Here is a 23,606-nt window from a genome sequence, read left to right on the forward strand (position 1 = left end):
CGTGTCGATGCCGATAGGTGCCTTGTAGGCGTTCACCGAGGTAAGCACCTATCTGTAAATTTTTTTTATTTAATCATTATAGTTGGTTTTTACCGGTTCATTCAATTATCATGCCATTCAAGCCAATTTAAAAAAAATTACCCCCCCCCACACACACACACACACACTTTTATAAGCCATGTCAGGCTTTTTTTTTTATCGCTGGCTGCGGCAGTATTAGCTTGGACACTCATAGAATTCCTATGAGCGTCGGAACTAATACTGCTGCGGCTGGCAATCAAAAGCCTAACGCGGCTTCGTAAAAGGGGCTCTAAGGTAGGTAGCTAAGTGCACCAATCTGTAATCATGCTTATATTTGATCATTTTACTAATCTTATGCTGTTAAAAGTCAGTTAATTACTGTCCAATAAATAAATAAATACATACATACAATAACAACATTATTGAGTCATTTTATCAGAATTAGGGCTTATGTTTACACATTTTGGTGTTTAGCTTTCTGTTTTAGATTTTTGTTTTTAATGAAGATACAAAAAAAGAAAACCCTAATACAATAGAATATAACATATTGTAGTTCTTCAGTAAGTAGTCTGTTCACATCATTTAGGAACTGCCTTCTCAACAACTGTTTTAGATTTTTATATGGATAACAAGGGCAATAAAAATATATATAATGTTGATAGGACTAATTTTGGAGCACTGCATGCAGTATCTTCCATCCGAAGATAAGAACATAAGAACTGCCGCTGCTGGGTCAGACCACTGGTCCATCATGCCCAGCAGTCCGCTCACGCGGCGGCCCTCTGGTCTAAGACCAGCACCCTAACTGAGACTAGCCCTGTCAGCGCACGTTCTGGTTCAGCAGAAACTTGTCTAACTTTGTCTTGAATCCTTGGAGGGTGTTTTCCCCTATAACAGCCTCTGGAAGAGCGTTCCAGCTTTCTACCATTCTCTGGGTGAAGAAGAACTTCCTTACGTTTGTACGGAATCTATCCCCTTTCAACTTTAGAGAGTGCCCTCTCGTTCTCCCTACCTTGGAGAGGGTGACCAACCTTTCCTTTTCTACTAAGTCTATCCCCTTCAGTACCTTGAATGTTTCGATAACCACTCTCTGTACACTTCTCCCTCCGAATCTGCAGGTTTAATACTCGCAAATTCAGTTATTCGTGATTTTTTTCCTCCTCCTGATGTTTTAAGTTTTAAAGGCTGCCCGGACCTCCCCAGACCTTATCTGGTGGTCTAGCAATGATCGGGGCAGGAGTAATCTTCCTGCACTGTTTTTTTTTCTTAGCCCTTGCTGCTGCTTGCCTGCGCACAAGAGCTATCTATACCTATCGCTCAGCTCTTGTGTTCAGGTGCCAGGCATAGTTCCCCCTCCTTTCACCACCGATACACAACACAAACAGTGTGTAATATAATTTGCATACTGTTTGCATTGAGCCTTGCCCGGTAAATAAAAATCGCTCTATAACCTGGTGTTTTCCGGGCAGCGCTGGGACTTCTGTGCATCTGCCCCTGAAAGTCCAATACTGCAGAAGCAGTGACTGCACTGGCAGAAACACCGATGAAGGACTCTCATGCAGCATAATGTTGCTTTGAGGAAACCTTGCTAACCATTTTCTCATCCTGCCAATTTGTCCCTACCATTCTCCCCTAACCTGGCACCATGCCTATTCTTTCCTCTTATACCAATTCTGACACACCCCGGCTTGCAGGACAGTCAGTGAGTGGAGGAGGAAGAGGTCCATCAGCTGATAAGAAAGTTGTGATGCTGAAGAGTGAGCATCTAAGAAATGAAAAAAACAGTCAAGGGAGCAAGGTGGGAGGAGATGATGGAGTACCTGGGCTCCAATAAATATGGGGTTGATATTAAAAAGTGATTTAACCAGCCAGAAACATCTCCTGGTCAGTTAAATCACTTGTTCAAGGCTATCCACAAATTTTCAATGGCATCGTGCCAATATTGTATTATATGTCTTATCCTTACTTGTAATCATTACCCCAACTATTTTATTGGTAACTTATTTTGTGTATGTAAACTTGTAATCCATTCTGGGCTCTTTTGGGAGTATGGCCTTAAAAATTAAATTCAAATTTTTTTTTTAGTTTAACTGGTTAGTGCCAAACTGAAAATTGGCTATTTGGGGGGGGGAGGCATACGATGATATCCCTAATAGCTTCCCCAGATTTACTGATCTATTAGGTAGATCTGCAGACCAACATAACTCTAACAACCTGACCCTATTATTCCCAACACAGCAGACTTGCAATGTTGCCTTGGGAACCCACGGCAGCCATTTTCAACAATGAATCTGCATGGGGCAGGAGCATAGGAGCATTTCTCCTGCCCCAGTTCACCTCTGGACCACCAATGCATCAAAAGTAAGCTATGGATGGGTCAGGGGGGTGGGATGGCAGGGTAGGAGGGAGGCAGGGTGGAGCAGAGCTGGTCAGGACAGGATATGGGAGGAATCGCTCCTGTTCCCGCTCACTGCTGGACCACCAGAGCTTTACACAGGCCAATGGGAGGCCTGCTGTCAGTCTGGGAGGGGGTGCAGCATAGGGAGGACACAAATATAAACTGAAACCCCCATTTTGGGCCATTATTTGGCCCAATAGTCTCAGTTTGTATAAATGGTGATAAGAATTTGGCGGAATACAACATTGCACATAACATGCTGGGGGTGGAGTCAGCACTTGGTCAGTTAAGTGCTGATATTTAGCATTTAACTGACCAGATTAACCGCATATACTGCACAGAAGTCAGTTCTGCACAGAAGTCAGTCCTGTCTTTATGCAGTAATCCATAGCTGGCTCTGGAAACCTGGAAATTCCATGCCCTTGCCCGGACAGGGCCCAGCTCTGTATTTCCAGGTTTACGCCAGCGATAGTCAGCAAAACACTGATCGTCGCTGGCTTAATACTAGGCCCTGCCTTTATTTCCTTTTGCTCTGGAGGTGTCTTAACCGTGAAAACAAAGTCACAAGCCACAATGGAACACGCAAGAGTGTAAGCTGAACGTATTTCAGTTATTCTGCAACTGGTTTTCATTCTTACATGCCTTCAAGGCAGAACTCTATGAGGGAAAGAAACAACAGAGCTTCAGGAGAATGTTACAGCAGCAGACCAGATCTTAAAATTTGCCAGTAATGGCAGGCTCAGGGGCTGGACTAAGTTAAAACTATCACTTCTTTCTTTTTGTTCATCAATGAACCTACAAAGGAAACCAGCAGGTAGAAGGTTTCCCAGAGATGGCAACTGGATCAGATCACATTGCATGAGGCCCAGAAGGAGATTTTTGCAATTGCTTGCTTGGTTTTTCAATGAGCAGCATGGAGGATACCGTCTTTCAGAAAGGAACAGTTCACTGATTCAAACTAAGATATAGCACCGTCTACACTAGAAAGTAGGGAGTTGCTGGAGCAGCCAGAAAGAGGAAAGTGGAGGCGAGCCAGAAGGGTCTCCTAACCCATTTGCCTTCTGCTTCATGTCTTCCAGCGTGTCCTCTATGACCACACTTCTAGCTTTTAATGGCTCTGCATATCTCCACCACCTGACATTCACTGCAGGACTGCTTGCTATAGAGGAGGCAGTGTGGCCACCATAGTACGCAGACGGCTGGAGACATCCTACACCAGCCTTTTGCAATGAATTATTTAAACATGTTGATATTAATTATTCCCTGTGACCATAGGAGCTTCAGAAATGTATAATTACAGAGAAAGGAAAGCAGGGTGTCCCTTTTGCGGTATCAAACAGTTGAGCAGAAAACAGAGTAGTACTGCATATCTGTCACAGGATAGAAGCAGTCCCTGCTGAAATCCATGCGCATTACAAACATATGGTGCATTAACTTGTTTTTGCAAGAGATTTTTTTTAATTCCTTCTTCTCTATATAAGCTTGCCCTGATTTCAAATCTCTTCATCTTGCAATTCATACACACACTGATTCAGGCACCAGATCTACTGGCTACTATAAATTGTTTTATTAATAAAGGATTCACAAATGGCAAAACCTTTTTTTTTTTTTTTGCTCAAGGGTGGAAAGGAGAGTGGAGAATTTCACTCCAATTTAACCCATTTGGGGGCCGGATTCGGGAAATGGCAGCTACATAGACGGGCACCTAAAAAATGGCTCCGTCTGCATATCAATCACACATAGGCGCCATTACCAGAATCACAGCTACCATTGAACATAAGCACCAATAATGTAGGCCAGGGTTTTGAAGGCCTACTTTAATGACACCTATGTTTGATGTATATTGCGTCTCCAGAGCTCCCTAAGGTAATTTCCATCTGAAACCACGCCCACTTTGACCTTAGGCACTGCTTGGTAGAGAATGACACGAGGCAGAATTTGTCTCCGTCTCCATGGATAATCCTGAGTCATTCTTTAGTGTCTATCTCAACCTCAGTCCTTCTACACCAGCATTCTTCAATGCAAGGCTTGAGGGTCAGTGGCTGAGCCCATTCTGATTCTTATGTGAGCCAAGTATAGCATAATGAACCCATTGTGACATCAATGATGAGGTTGGCTCTTAGGCATTGGTGGAATGAGGCATTATGATATCACCATATCTGCTTTGGATACCAGAGACTGTCATTCTTTAGTGTCTATCTCAACCTCAGTCCTTCTACACCAGCATTCTTCAATGCAAGGCTTGAGGGTCAGTGGCTGAGCACAGTCTCATTCTGATTTTTCCATCTTTCCACAAAGAATGATACGGGGATGGTTTCCCGCAGTTACCCGCGGGGACAAATTCTATCTCCATGTCATTCTCTAACCGCTGTAGATGCGATTCTGGCACTCTTCCTGCATTTTTTTAATGAGGTTTTCATTGGTTTTACATGACACGGTCAAATATCACACCGATTAAAGCCAATTAAGTTAGGTGGCTGTAGGCCATTTCCAGAATCAGCGCCTTGGTGCCTGGAGAAAGCCTTTCCAAAGTAGAAAATAGCTTGAACACCATCAATACAAATCAATCATTCACTAATGCAAGCTAGAACCTGACTTCAGGGTAGAAAATGTTTTTTAAAAATGGTCTCAAATATAAGGAAGTAAGTACATAGGGACCCTCATAATATTTTAGTACTCTCTCAAACAGACCCTCCTGTGATGACTGTAGAGGATAACCGGCAGAGGAAGAAATGGCAGCTAAGAAGCACCACTTGCCAACTCCTCCTACTGAATGGAAGATGTACATTAGATACTAAACTAAACTAAACCTTAAGTTTATATACTGCATCATCTCCACAGAAGTAGAGCTCGGCACGGTTTACAAGAACTTAAAAATGAGAAAGGGTAGGAAAAGGTTTACATAAGTTTATAAATCGAGTGGAAAAGTAAGGGAAAAGAAATTACATGTTAGAGAAGAGCCAGGTTTTTAGTTGCTTGCGGAATAAGTGGAGGGAGCTCAGGTTCCGCAGCGGGATAGTAAGGTCATTCCAGAGACCTGTGATTTTGAAAAGAAGTGATTTTCCCAGCTTACCTGCGTGGAGAATACCATGTAGGGAGGGGAAGGATAGTTTTAATTTATGGGCGGTCCTGGTGGAGTCAGGGCACGAGGAGTTAAAAGAAATTTTATTTAGGTGCTTTAACTTTAATGTTTTTTGCCATTTTATGTTTAAATCTGTTTTTATTATGGATCAAAGACAAAATAGAAAACAGAACAAAGTCTATCCAAACCAGAACCCAACAACAAACAATTTTTTTATGTTTATGCATGCCTTCCCTTCCCTTCCCATCCAAACCCTTCCCCAACTAACCAATTCCCCTTCAAAACCCCGAAGAAAGAGAAGAAAAGAAAAATTAGGGGATGAGCAAGAAAAGTATTACAGAAGGTAACCGAAAGGTCCCAACCCTTCCAGGGGCCCATACTCTTGTGACCCCTGGGCGACATCGGAAAACTCTCCCCAACTAAAACAAGAACCCCCCCCCCACCTACTAAAAATATAGCACAGTATCTGATCCTAAGAAACAGCCTAGCTCCCACAAGACTCCTTAAGATATAATATTCAAAAGTAAGCTACAAACTTACTTCAAGAGAAGCTTCGTCAACAGGAAACCTGAAGTCATGATGCCACTGTACAGAGCCATGGTGAGACCGCATCTGGAATACTGTGTTCAATTCTGGAGGCCACATTACCGTAAGGATGTGCTCAGAGTTGAATCGGTTCAGCGGATGGCCACCAGGATGGTCTCGGGGCTAAAGGGTCTCCCGTACGAAGAAAGACTAAGCAAATTGCAGCTCTACACTCTCGAGGAGCGTAGGGAGAGGGGAGACATGATTGAGACATTTAAGTACATCACGGGACGGGTAGAGGTGGAAGATGATATCTTTCTTCTCAGGGGACCCTCGACCACAAGAGGACATCCACTCAAGCTCAGGGGAGGGAAGTTTCGTGGAGACACCAGGAAATACTTCTTCACGGAGAGAGTGATTGAGCATTGGAACGAGCTTCCAGTGCAGGTGGTCGAGGCACGCAGCATCTCAGACTTCAAGAACAAATGGGATACCTATGTGGGATCCCTACGAGGTCATGCCAAGGGTTAGGGTCACTAGGACTGAATGAGCGGGTCAGTAGAGTGACAGTATAATTACAATTATTCTTTAGGGGGTCAGTAGATTTAAGAGGGTGGGTAAATAGTGTGGGCAGACTTGATGGGCTATGGCCCTTATCTGCCGTCATCTTTCTATGTTTCTATGTTTCTAAACTTGAAGTGACAAGGAAGCCAGATAAGCAGAAAATTTTTACATCTGCAAGCACAGCCCACCGCTCCTTGGGCCCCCCAAGAGGCCAAATTAAACACTAATGATCTCCATCTCCAAAAGGATGGGAGTTCTGGGACAGTCCAAGATTGCAGTATACACTTGTAAGCAAAGAGACATACCTGGGGACTCCCCTTAGGGAGTCCTCTAAAAGCTCCTTGCATATCAAGTACCAATTGCTCCACAGTGCCCGAAAGGGTACACCATAGTAGATGTTGTATATAATGCACTCTAGATGTCCAAAAAGAACAAATAGTCCAGCAGTCCAAAAGGAGTGGGTATTTGGTTCTCTACCACATTTAAGACAGAGAGGAGAATCAATGCCGCCGATTTTATGTAACTGCATTTGTGTATAATAGGCCCTATAAAGCACTCTAGGGTCCCTCTTATGGGGCCCAGAATATTCCAATGACCGAGTTCCTTATTAAGCTCTTGTCCCCATTTCCCTTGTATTTGTTAAATGTCTTTCAAATTGAGAGAAAACCCTATGCAACGCCAACACCGAAGTATGACAAGCCTTCATTCCCGCGAAGAAATCCCAGACTTAACAGAGAAATGGGCAAAGAAAAACTTGTAATTGAAAAGTAGTATGTGGTCGCCAAAATGCCATCACAGCCTCCGGCGTCCAGCACAGTTAAAGGTGTTCCCCAGATTAGAGCCAGCAGACCCAGAGAAAGTGAGAAAAAATGGCAAAGCTGCCCAGGATCAGACACTGCAAGAAAGAGAGCGAGAGAAAAAAAACCCCTCCAAGGATCTCTCCAGAGCTCCTTTCCTCCTATCCCAAACCCAACTCTCAACTCTCTTTCCCCCCATCCCTCTCTTCCCCCCCCCCACCCAATTCTCCCTTTTATTCCATTCCCAAAGGGAAACAGCTCACTCCCAATGCCTACCCTCTCCATATCTGTCCAGATCCAAGAAAATGAGCCCCCCTGTAACCATTAAAGTTTGACATTGTGGCACACTAAACACCCTAGGGGGGTCTCTAAGTCATAAGATCCCCTCCATTATATGACATTCAGCCCAGTAATAAAAATAAACTGCCCTCTCGCCCCATTCCAATCACACTCCTTCCTATCAAGCATGTCTTAACTCACCCTACAAACACCACACCCACAGCATTCACCCAGACATTTTAACAGCACAAAAGAAGCCCCCAAAGCACAAATAGGGTTCAAAATAATGGCAGGTATCCAAAGGAAGCAAATGTCGTTCTCAAAGCTCAACAGAACAGTTTAATAACTCCCACCACCCCTCACCCCCACCGAAACTCACCTCATAGAAAAAACCCACAGCAAGCATATACCATGCACTCACCGAGCTCTCATACAGTTTACCCCATGCACTTGCCCTGCCCCTAAACAGCAAGTCCCATACGTTCACACAATCCCAAGGAACACAGCAAACCTTCAGGCAGATACAAAAAGAAATAAAATAAAATAAACTGTCCATAGCACATATTATATCTTCAGTCAACAAGAAGATCCAACAAGAAGGCTTGGTGATCCAGGGATTAATACAGCCAGATAATAATAATAATAATATTTTTTATTCTTATATACCGCCATACCCAGCGAGTTCTAGGCGGTTTACATCAATTAGATTAGGATCTGCCTAGACGGCAGATTTACAATTATTTATCAGAAATTACAGCTTTAAACAAACTAGAAAGAGGATGTGGAAAGCAGGGAAAAAGGGAAGGCCTCATGACGGAGGCGAAGTGGGGAGGCGGGGAGTTATTGTCGGGGGGGGAGGGGACAATTCAGGTCTTGTTTGCTGAATAGGTAGGTTTTAAGTAGTTTTCTAAAGCCGAGGTAAGTGGGGGCCTCGAGTATCATTTGGGCTAGCCATGGGTTCAGCTTAGTTGCTTGGAAGGCGAAAGTTTTCTCCAGGAATCTTTTGAGGTGACAAAGTTTGAGCGAAGGGAAGGCGAACAGCTGAATACGACGGGATTTCTTGTTGGTGCGATAGAGGTTGAAGTGGGGGCTGATGTAGCTTGGTGAGGAACCATTTACAGCCTTGTAGCAGAAGCATGCAAATTTAAAAAGGACTCTAGACTCGAATGGCAGCCAGTGAAGTTGGTGGTAGAAAGGGGTGACGTGGATATCGAGCAGAAGCCATTAATCAGCATCATAGAACACTAAGGGCTCCTTTTACAAAGCCGCGCTAGAGCCTTAACTCGTGGAAGAGCGCGCACTAGCCACTACCGCCTCCTTTTGAGCAGGCGGTAGATTTTTGGCTAGCGCGCTATGGCGCGCACTAATCTGGTGCGTGCATTAAAAACACTACCGCACCTTTGTAAAAGGAGCCCTAAGTCTCCCACCTCAAAATCACAAATAGATAGGCATGATCCAAGCCCAGGAGCGGCCCAAGAATTGACCCACAGAGAATAGAATTAAATGAATAAGGAGACAAAACCCATGTAAAATCAAGTTTCAAGTTTATTAAAAATTTGATAAAATGCTAATCATAAATTCTAAGATGCTCATAATTGAAAGAGAAAAACGTCCAAAAACCGAGACCATCCGGGTGGCCATTCTTTGCACCGACTCCAGTCTCAGCACATCCTTGCGATAATGCGGCCTCCAGAATTGCACACAGTATTCCAGGTGGGACCTCGCCATTGTATAGATCCATGGTGAGGTCCCACCTGGAATACTGTGTGCAATTCTGGAGGCCGCATTATCGCAAGGATGTGCTGAGACTGGAGTCGGTGCAAAGAATGGCCACCCGGACGGTCTCGGGACTCAAGGATCTACCCTACGAAAAACGGCTTGACAAATTACAGCTATACTCGCTCGAGGAGCGCAGAGAGAGGGGGGACATGATCGAGACGTTCAAGTATCTTACGGGCCGCATCGAGGCAGAGGAAGATATCTTCTTTTTCAAGGGTCCCACGACAACAAGAGGGCATCCGTTGAAAATCAGGGGCGGGAAACTACGAGGTGACACCAGGAAATTCTTTTTCACTGAAAGAGTGGTTGATCGCTGGAATAGTCTTCCACTACAGGTGATTGAGGCCAGCAGCGTGCCTGATTTTAAGGCCAAATGGGATCGGCACATGGGATCTATTCACAGGGCAAAGGTAGGGGAGGGACATTAAGGTGAGCAGACTAGATGGGCCGTGGGCCCTTATCTGCCGTCTATTTCTATGTTTCTATGTCGGCACTTGGACGAACACTGTCCAAATACGTCCAAGTGCCGATAATAAAAAGGGGTTTTGGACGTATTTTTAAACGACCTAGGCCTTCATACTGCCGCTGAACGACCAAAGCTAATTGAGGCGTTTCAGGAGGAGTGTCGAGGGCGGGAGTTAGGCAGGATGTGGGCTGGCTTAGACTTACCGTATTTTCGCGGATATAACGCGCGCGTTATACGTGATTTTACGTACCGCGCATACCCCTCGCGCGTTATATGCCTGAGCGCGGTATACAAAAGTTTTTAAACATAGTTCCCACCCCGCCCGACGCCCGATTCACCCCCCCAGCAGGACCGCTCGCACCCCCACCCCGAACGACCGCTCGCACGCGCTCCCACCCGCACCCGCATCCACGATCGGAGCAAGAGGGAGCCAAAGCCCTCTTGCCCGGCCGACTCCCCGACGTCCGATACATCCCCCCCCCCCCCCGGCAGGACCACTCGCACCCTCACCCCGAAGGACCGCCGACTCCCCAACAATATCGGGCCAGGAGGGAGCCCAAACCCTCCTGGCCACGGCGACCCCCTAACCCCACCCCGCACTACATTACGGGCAGGAGGGATCCCAGGCCCTCCTGCCCTCGACGCAAACCCCCTCCCCCCAACGACCGCCCCCCCCCAAGAACCTCCGCCCGTCCCCCAGCCGACCCGCGACCCCCCTGGCCGACCCCCACGACACCCCCACCCGCCTTCCCCGTACTTTGTGTAGTTGGGCCAGAAGGGAGCCCAAACCCTCCTGGCCACGGCGACCCCCTAACCCCACCCCGCACTACATTACGGGCAGGAGGGATCCCAGGCCCTCCTGCCCTCGACGCAAACCCCCCTCCCTCCAACGACCGCCCCCCCCAAGAACCTCCGATCGACCCGCGACCCCCCTGGCCGACCCCCCCACCCCCCTTCCCCGTACCTTTGGAAGTTGGCCGGACAGACGGGAGCCAAACCCGCCTGTCCGGCAGGCAGCCAACGAAGGAATGAGGCCGGATTGGCCCATCCGTCCTAAAGCTCCGCCTACTGGTGGGGCCTAAGGCGCGTGGGCCAATCAGAATAGGCCCTGGAGCCTTAGGTCCCACCTGGGGGCGCGGCCTGAGGCACATGGGCCAAACCCGACCATGTGTCTCAGGCCGCGCCCCCAGGTGGGACCTAAGGCTCCAGGGCCTATTCTGATTGGCCCACGCGCCTTAGGCCCCACCAGTAGGCGGAGCTTTAGGATGGATGGGCCAATCCGGCCTCATTCCTTCGTTGGCTGCCTGCCGGACAGGCGGGTTTGGCTCCCGTCTGTCCGGCCAACTTCCAAAGGTACGGGGAAGGGGGGTGGGGGGGTCGGCCAGGGGGGTCGCGGGTCGGTCGGAGGTTCTTGGGGGGGGGCGGTCGTTGGAGGGAGGGGGGTTTGCGTCGAGGGCAGGAGGGCCTGGGATCCCTCCTGCCCGTAATGTAGTGCGGGGTGGGGTTAGGGGGTCGCCGTGGCCAGGAGGGTTTGGGCTCCCTTCTGGCCCAACTACACAAAGTACGGGGAAGGCGGGTGGGGGTGTCGTGGGGGTCGGCCAGGGGGGTCACGGGTCGGCTGGGGGACGGGCGGAGGTTCTTGGGGGGGGGCGGTCGTTGGGGGGAGGGGGTTTGCGTCGAGGGCAGGAGGGCCTGGGATCCCTCCTGCCCGTAATGTAGTGCGGGGTGGGGTTAGGGGGTCGCCGTGGCCAGGAGGATTTGGGCTCCCTCCTGGCCCAATATTGTCGGGGAGTCGGCGGTCCTTCGGGGTGGGGGTGCGAGTGGTCCTGCCGAGGGGGGAGAAGAATCGGACGTCGAGGGGGGGCATCAGGCTTTCAGGATGGGGACAGGACTTCAAGGGGGGACAGGCAGATCTTCAAGGGGGACAGGCAGACCTTCAAGGGGGGACAGGACTTCAAGGGGGACAGGCACGGAGAGGCGGGGCAGTGCACCGAAAGTCAGGGCGGGTGAACGGTGAGTCGGGGCAACCAGAGGAGAGTCGGGGCAGTGCACCGAAAGTCAGGGTGAGTCGGGGCAACCAGATGAGAGTCGGGGAGGGCGAAAGGAGAGTCGGGGTGGCCAGAGGAGAGTCGGGGAGAGCGAAAGGAGAGTCGGGGTGGCCAGAGGAGAGTCGGGCAGCATGCGCGTTATATGCCTGAGCGCGGTATAGAAAAGTTTTTGTACATATCATCGTGATTTCTGCGCGCTATACCCCTGTGCGCGTTTTACAATGGTGCGCGTTATATCCGCGAAAATACGGTAGTCGTACAGCATGTATAACCGAAAGTTATACAGCCTAGCATAGACAAAACTTGGATGTTGTGACTTAGACCCTTTAAAACATGATCTAAGTCACAAAAACCCACATAATGTCACCAGATAAGCACTGCAAACACATAAAAAAGACCCCCACACACTACCCCAGTGATCACCGCCCCCCCTCAACCCCATAAAAATCGTAATCTCACCTTTAAAATTCAGCCTCCAGACCATCACCTGGCAGCCTGGCATAGGAAAGCCTAGTTGTCCAGCACAGATGCAGCTTAAGCCATCTTGGGGGTGGGTTAGGGACTCATGGAGAGGAGGACCCATGCCCATAAGCCCCTGTAATCACTGCATTGATACTGAAACATGTGCACTCCCCTATACACCCCCAAAACTCTTTTTTCCTGGCATATAAGTGGCTCCTGCAGCCATAAGGGCTATTAGGGTGGTAGATAAGTGGGTCTAGGAGATAATGGATATGGTTTGGGGGACTCACCATGACCTATAAGGGAGCTGTAGTGAGGAGAAGACATGCCATGTCTGGGTGTTCAGTCCATCACTTTGCAGACCCCTCCCACATCCAACAGGGCTTGTTCTAGGCGTTTTTGACTTGGATGAAAAGTTGGACGAAAATATGGTATAAAGATGGACGATCAGATCGGCAGGACGTATAATTAGATGATTTTCAAAAGAAAAAAAATTTTGGACGTATTTTTCGAAAATGTGTGCTAGGCTGTTTTTTTACTTTGGACGACTTGCGACTTAGACGAAAATGTACTTAGACATTCCTTTCGATTATGCCCCTCCATGTGTTTTATAGTAAAAATTTAAAAAGGGGTCCAGTTAACAAACTATTAATAACATAACTTTACTTACATAAAACAATAGGATAGTGGGGAGAAATACAATTTAAAAGAAAGAAAGAACAATTAAGGACAATAACATGGGGAAAGTGAAAATTCAATTTTAGTATAGAAAATAAGCTTGGAAAGTCCCTTAGATCAATTAACAGTCATATGCGCCTTTAAATAAGATGCTTTTGAGGCCACCCTTGAATTTATCTAAATTCTGTTCGGACCTTAAATATAATGGTAATGAATTCCATATTGTTGGAGCAGTTGTTGCGAAAGAAGAAGCCCTATGGGTACTAATGATTTTTAGGGATGGGACATGAAGAAGATGCCAGTAAGAGCGCCAGGCCTGGCAATCAAGAGTGGTAAGATTGACAGTGGTTCACAAGGTCCCATAGGTGAGGATCCAGTGGGTAAACCAAGGCTCCTCATGGGAAGTTCAAGATGAGTATCGTCAAACAGCTTGAACAGGAATCCTCCTCAATCAGCAGGCCCTGCCATGGAAGTGATGGCGCTCATAGATGGTCCTGTGGCCGTCTCCATGGCAAGGAAAGATTGGGCCTCCCCCACCATGTTATAAAATGTCGAGACCCCATTGTGATGTACCCGGAGCCTTGTGGGATATAGTAAGGCACAACGAATATTGTGCTGAGCTAAAGTAGAACAAACCGTGATGAAGGCATGGCGTTGCTGTGTTAACTTTGGTTGAATAGTCCTGGAAATAAAGCACTCTTTGATTAGTATACGACAATGTCCAACCCCCTCGTAGTGCCCTCAAAATGGCCTGCTTATGGGCGTAGTTTAGGATTTTAACAATGACCACTCTAGGCCTCATTGCCGATGGTCGGCGGAGGCCAAGTCTGTGAGCGCATTCGATGTAGAGAGGCTCCAGGCTTTCTGGCAAAGTAAGTGAGGAGGTAAACCATGCTTCCAGTGTGCTGTGCAAATCGACCTCCGGGATATCCTCAGGTAGCCCGACAAAGTGTAAATTGTAGCATTATGACCTGTTTTCTAGGTCTTCGATGCAATCCTCTAGCGCTGTAATGGTTTTTGCATGTCGGGTCTGCGTCTACTCTACTAGGTGCACGTGGTCATCCAAGGCCCCGACCTGTCGTTTAAAAGCCGCAACCTCCTGCCCCATATTGTCCAGTTTCGCCTGAATACGTTCTAATTTTGTATCAATGAGGAGCAGATGCTTTTCTAGGACAGATTCCATTGCTCCTGTAACTTCTGCAGTGATCTCTGCAACCCAGGCTGAACCGACAGTAGATTCCACAGGACCGGAGGGTGCTGCCCCATCTTAGCGTCTCCTGGTTTGTGCCGGTCTCAATCCTTCTTTGCCGGTTTTACTGACATAGCATACAGCCCAATCACTCCTTTTAGGGCCTCGAGACACAGACAGAGCTCACTGACCAGGACCCATGAAGAAGGGATCAAAAAAAAATCACCAAATAGAGAGAGATATTAGAGAGGACGGCAGGAGAGACACTGATTAGCATCTTCCCTCTTCCATGGCATCATGAGATCTCTGGTTTTTGCCATTTTAAATGGCGTTTCTCAGTTAACTTAGGTGCCATTTTTAGAATTCCCCCCCCTTACTGCCTCCAGCTGGATATCAGGCCCTAAACTCTTATATTTAGGAGCATAAACCGTGGGTGGTAATAGGAGCAAATTAAGGGTGGGAAAAAGAAGTTAGGAACTTAGCACTGATTTTCAGTACTAGGCTCATAAACTAGGCATAAAATTGGCAAGTCTAAATTTATGAGCATCAGTTTTAAGATGAATTTTCAGCTGAAAAGTTATGCTTTTAAGTTTGGCTGGAAATAGGGCACAAATTTAGGAGGCGAACTTATAAGTATAAATTTAAGAGCACAGCATTTTCTGAATACTGGGCCTCATGTATATTTTTGAAGTAAACACTGCAATGCACCCTCTGCTTTCATGTGGGTTACATCTGTCATAGGAGAAGTGGCCTAATGGTTAGTGCAGTGGCCTAAGAACCAGGAGAATCGGGTTAAATTCACACTTTAGCTGCAACTCCTTGTGACTCTAGGCAAGTCACTTAATCCTCCTTTGCTCAGGGACAAAATAAGTACACTTCCTCCCTCCGTATTCATTGTGATAGGAGATTAACAGACCCTCAAAAACAGAAAAACCATGAATAACTTTTTCATGCTATTCGCTGTTTTCTATTAAAAACCATCATGAATATGGTGAAACCGCGAATAACACGGGGGGAGACCTGGCCCGTTCCCGAAGGAGAGGCAAAACACGGTGAAGAAAGTGCTGGGAATCAGCGATTTCTCTATGCAAGCTGATGTAATTTTGGGGGAGGAGCCAGCAAGCTATAGAGATTGTATCCTCGTTAAAAATACTTGGAATCACTATTGATAACAATTTTTCCTACCATGAACATTTAAACAACATTGTTAAATCGTGTTTTTATAGACTTCGATTGATTCGTTCAATCTCAAAATTTTTAGAACCTAAATCGCTAAATATTCTACTTCATTCTTTGATCATTTCTAAACTTGACTACTGTAACTCTCTTTTCTTAAACATTACCCAAAAAGAAAAAAAACGCTTACAAATCATACAAAATACCGCCATTAAGCTCATCCATAAAGGAAAAAAATATGACCATGTGACTCCTTTCTTGATTAAATCACACTGGCTTCCTGTTAATCATCGGATTACCTATAAAATTCTATTGTTAACTTTCAAAACCTTAGACACCAATGAACCCCAATTCATAAACAAATTACTTATCCCCTATAATTCCTCACGTTCTTTGCGTTCAAGCAGCCACAAGCTTCTAACTATTCCTTCTTTAAAAATCATTGGAACCCGCCGTCAGGATATCTTTTCTGTAGTAGCACCTCAACTCTGGAACTCTTTACCTTTACACTTAAGAGAAATAAATAACTTAAACGATTTCAAAAAGAACTTAAAATGCTTTTTATTTAAAGACGCTTTTAACATTTAAAATCAATTATGTGCTCTTTTTAAATGTCAAGATCCGTTATATTATTGAATTATTATTTTGTTAAGTTAAAACTTCTGTAATTTTATGATCTTTGTACCTCATAATATATAATTCGTAATTTTATATTTTACTAACATGTTTTTATCCTCTTTTTTTTTTTTTTATTTATTATAAACTTAATGTATAAATTGTTAAATTTTTAATATTTTATGTTATTTACTGTTTTAATATCATGTCTATTTACAAACTGTAACTCGCTTAGAAATAATTTAATTAAGCGATTAATCAAATATAAATAAAACTTGAAACTTGAAACTTAAAAACCGCGAATAATGGAAACCGCAATTGCTGATACTGCGAATACGGAGGGAGAAGTGTACCTGTATTTAATATGTAAAGTCTGAATGCTCTAAAAGGATGCTCACAGGATCTTCTACTAGAGGTGGAAGTTTATATTGGTTCCTCAGGTCTGTTAGTATCCTATTTACATAAACAACACTGTCCAAAATCAGAGATCTTCCAATTTACTCTAATCATAAAAACCATCAACTTAAGGTCAATTGCTGTCTTTTGGAATTTATTTGCCTCAAAGATTTTAGCAGCAACACTTTTATTAACTGCACAATCTGAAATGTTTCCAAACTTAAGTTATCAAGCTCATTTGTGAGTCTGCCAGTTTGAGAGTTTAAGTGGTTTACCTCATTGATGACTGGTGCTGTTTATTCTTCCGGGAAGAGGAGGTGCTGGTTGGCTGTTGCCTCATGACATGTGCTACACCCACATTCAAGGGCTGGGCAGAAGGGAGAGTCACATGACCTGCTAAGAGGGCAGGCTGCTGCATGATGGGATTGTAATGACTGCCATGACCATGTGTGCTCCTAGAAAAAAAAAAAAAAGACAATGATGAAGTCATTATCCATTTACCTTCTGGAGACTTTCATTCCTTTCCAAACATCCTAAACTGTATTCCTGCTTTTGATTTTCTACACAGTGACTACCAGCTCAATTGCCTGTATCTAAGTGATAGTCATTCGGAGAGAACAAGCACATTTCACAACACTCAAGATCAGTGGTGTACCAAAGATTGAGTGGGGGGCAAGTCCACCCTGGGTGTGCTGGAGAGGTTGCAGGTCTGCGGTTGCAGATCTGCGGTCCACCCGTATGTGGTTGTTGGCTCCGAAAAAACAGGGGCAACAAAACCACAAACTCAAAAGCACAAAATCAGAGTAGAATTGTCCCAATCTGAATGGTGCACAAAAAGTGTCTTTCAACTCATCTGATGAATCCAAATGCCTTTATTCATACAATGACTCAATGACCCGACATGTAGATGTTTCGGCCTACCTGGCCTGCATCAGGAGTCTTAAGAGTCTTCAGGTGTGCAAATAAAATGAATGACGAAATGCACAACTCAACCAAACGTTGCTTCAAATCGCAGAAAACTACCAAGCATACACGGCCTTGTGGTTGGCTCCGTCAGTCCCCACCCCCTCTGACGTAAACTTCCTGTTCTGGGGCGGGGGACCAACAGAGCTGGGGGCTGTTCTCTGGCAGCCCACAACCCCGCAACCAATCCATGCACCTTCCCAAAGCCTGGAGGAGGAAAGTGCTCTGGATGGAGAGGGGTGCTCTTCCCCAGGATCCCGCCCCACCAGGTAAAACACTGCTGAAGACAGCAGAGATGCCAAGCCACCCAATTCCAGCCCTGGTTTTGAACTTACATCCCAAAGTGATGTGGGTTTTGTGCTTCCTGATCCTGCCCATTGAAACCAGTGCTGCAAGACCCGTAAGACTGAATTTTATTAAAGGCGCCAAAAAAATCGGCACAGACTTAACACGCTGAGCGCTATTGTATAAGTGATACTCAAAGTTATGTACCATTTATAGAACAGTGCTTGGTTCCGAGAACCACACCTAATTTTAGGTATAAGGATTTGTACCAACTAAAACTCTGGTGTAAATCTTTGCCCTAAATTAGGCACAGATCCACTTTATTCTATAACAGCGTGCATAAATTGCAGGAGCGCTCCCGTTCCATCCACCACCCTCCCACGGCCACGTTCCCTTTTTAGAACTACATGTAAAATTTAGATGGGAATCCCATAAAAATATACATAATTTTAATTGATTTCAATTAGTGTCAATAATTGATTATTAGCACCCAACCACCGGTACTGATTAGCTTGTTATTCAATTCAATTGCGTGCAGAAATTGGGCGCGCACTCAAATTTCTGGTGCAATTTTTAGTGCCAATTGCAGGATTAGGCCGGGGTGGTCAGAAATCCAGGACTGTCCCAAAATTGCCAGCTTGGAACTGGGTAACTTGGCATCTCTGTTGGAATGAGAGCTTAAAATATCACCTTATTGTAGTTACAATCTGAAATTTCACATCCAGTATTATCATACAGGATACTCTGTGCATGAAACTTGAGTAGATCACAGCACTCCCAATGGCAGGTAGACATAGCTGCCTCTGCGCAGAAAACTTCACAAGGGCTCCTAGACACTGTTCCCTCTAAGCCAGGGGTGTCAAAGTCCCTCATCGAGGGCCGCAAGCCAGTCAGGTTTTCAGGATCTATTTGCTTGCACTGCTTTCATGGTATGCTAATATATCTCATGCATATTCGTTGGGGAAATCCTGAAAACCCAACTGGATTGCGGCCCTCGAGGAGCGACTTTGACACCCCTGCTCTAAGCTGAGCAGGAGTCTGCCACTTACATTCCTACCGGCAAGAGGTGGTGTTTCATTATCACATTGTCCGTAATGAAGGTCAGGCAAGCTCTGCAGGGCACCTGCCTGTTTCTATCAATTGAAAACACAATAAAGAAACAACCCCCCCCCCCCACCCCACTGGTAGCAATGAAATTGGAGGACTCCCATTCAGCACAGAGGGAACAGTGCTCTTACAGACCGATGTTTTGAACCTAACGCCAGCATTAGAGGCAAATAGCGTCAGCTGCACACATGCTCAGAGGGCACCAGCACAAGGAACAGCGCAAATAACATGTAAATGTATTCAAATGAGGTGCTTAGCTATTCCCTTCCAGTGCTCAGAAACAGCGTACCGATATTTTTACCCTCCTTTTGTACTTTCCTTTCACGTGTCCTTTACTATGATTATTGTAGTTCTCCCTACTTCCCTACGTATCAATACGTCACGTTCGTGTGTGTCTGTTGAAGTTAATAATTAAGTGTTAATAACTGTTTTTAATTGTAAATCGTTTTGAATTAATGATATTGCGATACATCAAAATTTTAATAAAACCTGAAAAATAATAAAACTTAAACTTGAAACTACAGGTGCAAAACCCTGGGTTCTGGAGTTAGGAATCGCCTCCTAAGAAAAAATATCTTGGACAATATTTTTTAAGCCCAAATAAGCAAATGGAATCTTAGAGGTTATTTAAAAAAGGGATAGAAATCAAAACTGAGAACATCGTAGTGGCTCTGTATAGCTCCATAGCAGGCGACTGAGAGGGGCTATGATAGAAGTTTATAAAATCACACGTGGAATGAATGGTTAAATAGGCTAACCTTTTGAGCAACTGAAAAACAATAGGTCACTCCATGAAACTAACAACCATCAAATTAAAATGAATAGTAGAAAGTACTTTTCTATCCAGCCCATAATTAACATAGCAGATTTCAAAAGACATTTGGAGGAAAAGTAATTAAAAATGATTATCCAGGTTGACTTGGGCGAGCCATTGCTCATCCTGGAAATGATCTATGAGAAATACATCTAGTTTTGCCTTGGATTGGCCACTGTTGGGTCAGGATGCTAGCAATGGTGTATAAAGGGGAGTATGGGGGGGGTGAACACCGCCCTGGGCGCTGAGTTGGTGGGGATGCTGGCTCCTCTCTGCCGGGCGCTACCACGCTCGCGCAACCCCCCCTCCCCACCCTGTATCTCTGTATTATCTTCACTAGCGCGAGTAACTTTTGCGTGTTGCTCACGCCAACCTGGCTCACCTCTGAATCACTTCTGGGTCATGGGGCCAGGAAGTGACATCAGAGGAAAATCCAATGCTAGCGCAAGGAGCATGCTGCTAAAGCCACTAGCACTGGCGAAGATTTAGAGGTGCGTGGGGATGGGGAGGGACAACACAAGTGTGGAATGGGGTGGGTGGGAATGAGCTGGGATGTGGGCACAGAAGAAGTGGGGACGTGCCACCTCCCCGGGTGCCTCCTATCCTTACTACGCCACTGGATGCTAGACTCAGTGGACCTTGGTTTGATTCAGCTTGGCTTTTTTATGTTCTTAGGGCACCAAGAAAATTAATGTGCATAAACCTTGCAACTAGGTAGGCTATTGAAAACTGTCCTCCCTGATCTCCAAAGTGCGAGTATGTCTCACCATAGCTCGAGGATGTGTTGTGTAGTAAGGGGCAAACGTGTTCATGAGAGGGCTCATTTTTATTCACAAACCAGCAATCATAATGGTGGTCCTAGGTTTCCAAAGATTAATGTTGACTGATGCCTATTGCCAAGGGTTTCTTTGTACACACCCATAACCACATTAGCCCCCCAAATCTTGTATTCATCCCTCCATACAGCTCACAAGAATTATCCCTCAGCTGCTGTTATTCCCTTTAATCTGTTGTTCTGAATTTGTTATATGTGAATTTGCATCCTTGTTGCCCATCGTTTGCCATGCTACTGTGCTCAGTATCCAAAACATGTGCATAGGAATTTCTACTACTGCTCTTCATCCTTTAATTTGTTGTTCTGTTTATCTGCTGTATATGAAGTTGTAATCTTGTAAGGAGGACGGGCTAGACATTCGACTAAATAAATAAGTTACGAGGAATTTCTGCTAAGTAGGCAACATTCCATCATAATGACAGCTAATATTGCCACTTGCTAACACTTCAACATGCCACAAAAAAAAGGTCCAACCTCCAGTCTGCTAGTTGTTGAGGGCCCGCCATGGTCTCTGGAATTACAGTTGCGTGCTGTACAGAGGGGTGAGCTGCTACTCCAGTCAGCTGCTGCCAGGCTGGGGGTAGTAATATTTGTTGAGTGCCACTGGGCCAGGCCTGCTATGAAAGAAGGAACAATGATTGATTTTTCGAGTATAAAACATTGGAAAGAATCTCCCATCTCAGCAAAAAGACATCTTAAAATTCCTCCAATTTTGAAAGACAGAAGACCACTTGTCTAGCCAACCTTCCTCTTCTTACCCATCTACTGTTGTCACAGATCCAACTCAAACTGAGCTTGACTCCCTTCTCTGACCTGCCACTAAGGTCCCTTTGTCTCTGTACATGGCCCACCTGAAATCAATATTTCTGTAACTGAAGCCAACTAAGTCAAATTCCTCAAAAATATCTTTGAGATATACTTTCGTTTTATCATATAAAATTGGATACGCATAGAGTCTATATTTTGCATAAGTGGACCTAAGATAGACTGATCTTGCTGAACAGTTAAGAGCTAAGAAGAGAAATAATGATTTTTAAAAATGTTTAAAGACTTTTCTTTTTAGGGAGGCTTTTATTGAATGTTTGAAATGATTGTTATTCTAGTATATTTTACTAGAATATGGATTATGATGCAGTGTCTTTATAACCTGTTTTTTTGTCTTGTATGGCTATTTTACTGATTTGATGTTTTATGTGTTCATATGTATGTACAATTGTTCCCAGCCAATAAAGGTAGATTTATTTACTTCCTACTCCAAAGCATTCTGGGATATAAAGTCCAGCTTTCAAATAGAATATTAAGGAGGCAATTCTATAAGTGAGTGTCTCCATTTAGATGCCTAGTTTCCATTATAGAATACCAGCCTACCCTGGTATCTGCATATTTAGGCACCCCTAGAAACATAGTAAAACATAGTAACATAGTAGATGACAGCAGATAAAGATCCGAATGGTCCATCTAGTCTGCCCAACCTGATTTAATCTAAAAATTTGTTGTTGTTTTTTTCTTCTTCTTCTTAGCTATGTCTGGGCAAGAATCCAAAGCTCTGCCTGGTACTGTTCTTAGGTCTTAGAACTCTCTCTATGCCAGCTTACCACTTTATTCTCTTAAATAACTCCAACTCATCCAGCCCACTGCTGTCTGTCTCCATCACAATTCTATGCTTTTTGACCATGTCACCACTTTCCTTCAACACAAACATTGGCTAGCACAGTCTCTGCACACATAAAGTTTGAAATTCTGGCTCACATCTTCAGGGACCATCTCTCTTCTGCCCCTGACTATATCTGTCACCTACTTACCCCCCCCCCTGTACCCCTCCATTTCTCCTCTGCAGGTCAACTCTCCATCCCACCCTGATCCATCATTCGGTGACATCACTAAGGCTTCTGCTTTAAGCTATGGAGGTCTCAAACTGTAACTCACTTCCACTAGAACTACGCATGGAATCCTCCTATCCCAGTTTCAAGAGTGCCTTCAAAACTTTAAAACACATCAGGTTGCTTTTATTTGATTAACCACTTAGGGAAGACAAGAAGATAAGTAGAAGGATACATGTACGAAAGGAACTCCAATAGAACTCCAGTAGCAAATAATTGATTATTAGCACCCAACTATCATTGCCGATTAGCTTGTTATTCAATTAAATTCAATTGCATGCAAAAATTGGGCACACTCTCAGATTTCTGCGTGCAGTTTTTAGTGCCAATTATAGGATTAGGCCAGGGTGGTCAGAAATACAGGACTGTCTACAAATCTCCAGCTTGGAACTGGGTAACTTGGCATGTCTGAAATAGCACAGAAAATATCAGTTGGAACGAGAGCTTAAAATATCACCTTATTGAAGTTACAATATGCAGGACAAAGTTTGTGGAATACGCTGCCAAGTGAATTGCAATCTATGAAAAGTTATGCGAGTTTTCAAAAGTTATTGAAAATGTGGCTTTTTGCTGAGAATTTTTATACTGTTACATGAGTGGATGTGGTATTGATGGTTTGTAACTGAAAGACTACTATGTTTGGGGTCAGTGTTGATTATAATATTTTGGGGTGTGTTGTACTGATGTGGAGGTTCAACTGTTATTATATGATAGAAATGTTTTTAGAATTGTAAACCGCTCTAATACTTTGGTTTTGAGTGGTATATCAAGTATCGAATATAAACTAAGATTTTGGAGCAAAAAAATGTCCCAAAAATGGGGGCCTCGGTTTATATTTGAGCCTCCTTTTTTATGATTGTGCTTTGGTCCTCACCTCCCCGTCCGATGACCAACACTGCGCATGTTCAAGGCCTGCTGGCTTCCGTCCTCTCTTGGATTCTGGAAGGGCGTCCAGCAAGCCTTGAGCACGCACAGAGCATCATCTTCCTGAGTCCCGGAACTATATGTGCGGTGTCGGTCTGGGGAAGGGGGGAGCGGGTAGTGAAGGACAATGGTATTTAAGCCACTGTTCTTCAATTCTCCAGTGCTGTCTTGACCTCCTCTGTTCTGTTCTTTTGCTGCGGCGTACCCCCTTCGAAGCAACTTCCTGTTTCCGCTTAGGCAGACCACAACAAAGAAATGGTGCAGAGGAGGCTGTGGGCAACACAAGAGAATTACTCCCGTGCCAGTAACCATGTAGTTTTCGT

At 45.0% G+C, this 23,606-nt stretch overlaps 1 protein-coding gene across 2 annotated transcripts in view; it reads right to left on the bottom strand.

Annotated features, from left to right (window-relative positions):
* HIPK2 (homeodomain interacting protein kinase 2) overlaps positions 1-23,606 on the bottom strand; it is a 285,351-nt gene that overhangs the window by 24,408 nt on the left and 237,337 nt on the right. Inside the window, exons 10-11 of one of the 2 annotated variants that reach the window (XM_033951443.1) lie at positions 20,954-21,093; positions 16,751-16,930 (exon numbers count right to left, since the gene is read on the bottom strand). In XM_033951443.1, coding sequence (XP_033807334.1) covers positions 16,751-16,930; positions 20,954-21,093 — 320 coding nt within the window. Of the gene's footprint in view, positions 1-16,750; positions 16,931-20,953; positions 21,097-23,606 lie in introns of both variants that reach the window. The other variant, XM_033951442.1, reaches the window with a different exon arrangement.

This window comes from Geotrypetes seraphini, chromosome 7, assembly GCF_902459505.1.
Source record: "Geotrypetes seraphini chromosome 7, aGeoSer1.1, whole genome shotgun sequence".
NCBI lineage: Eukaryota > Metazoa > Chordata > Amphibia > Gymnophiona > Dermophiidae > Geotrypetes > Geotrypetes seraphini.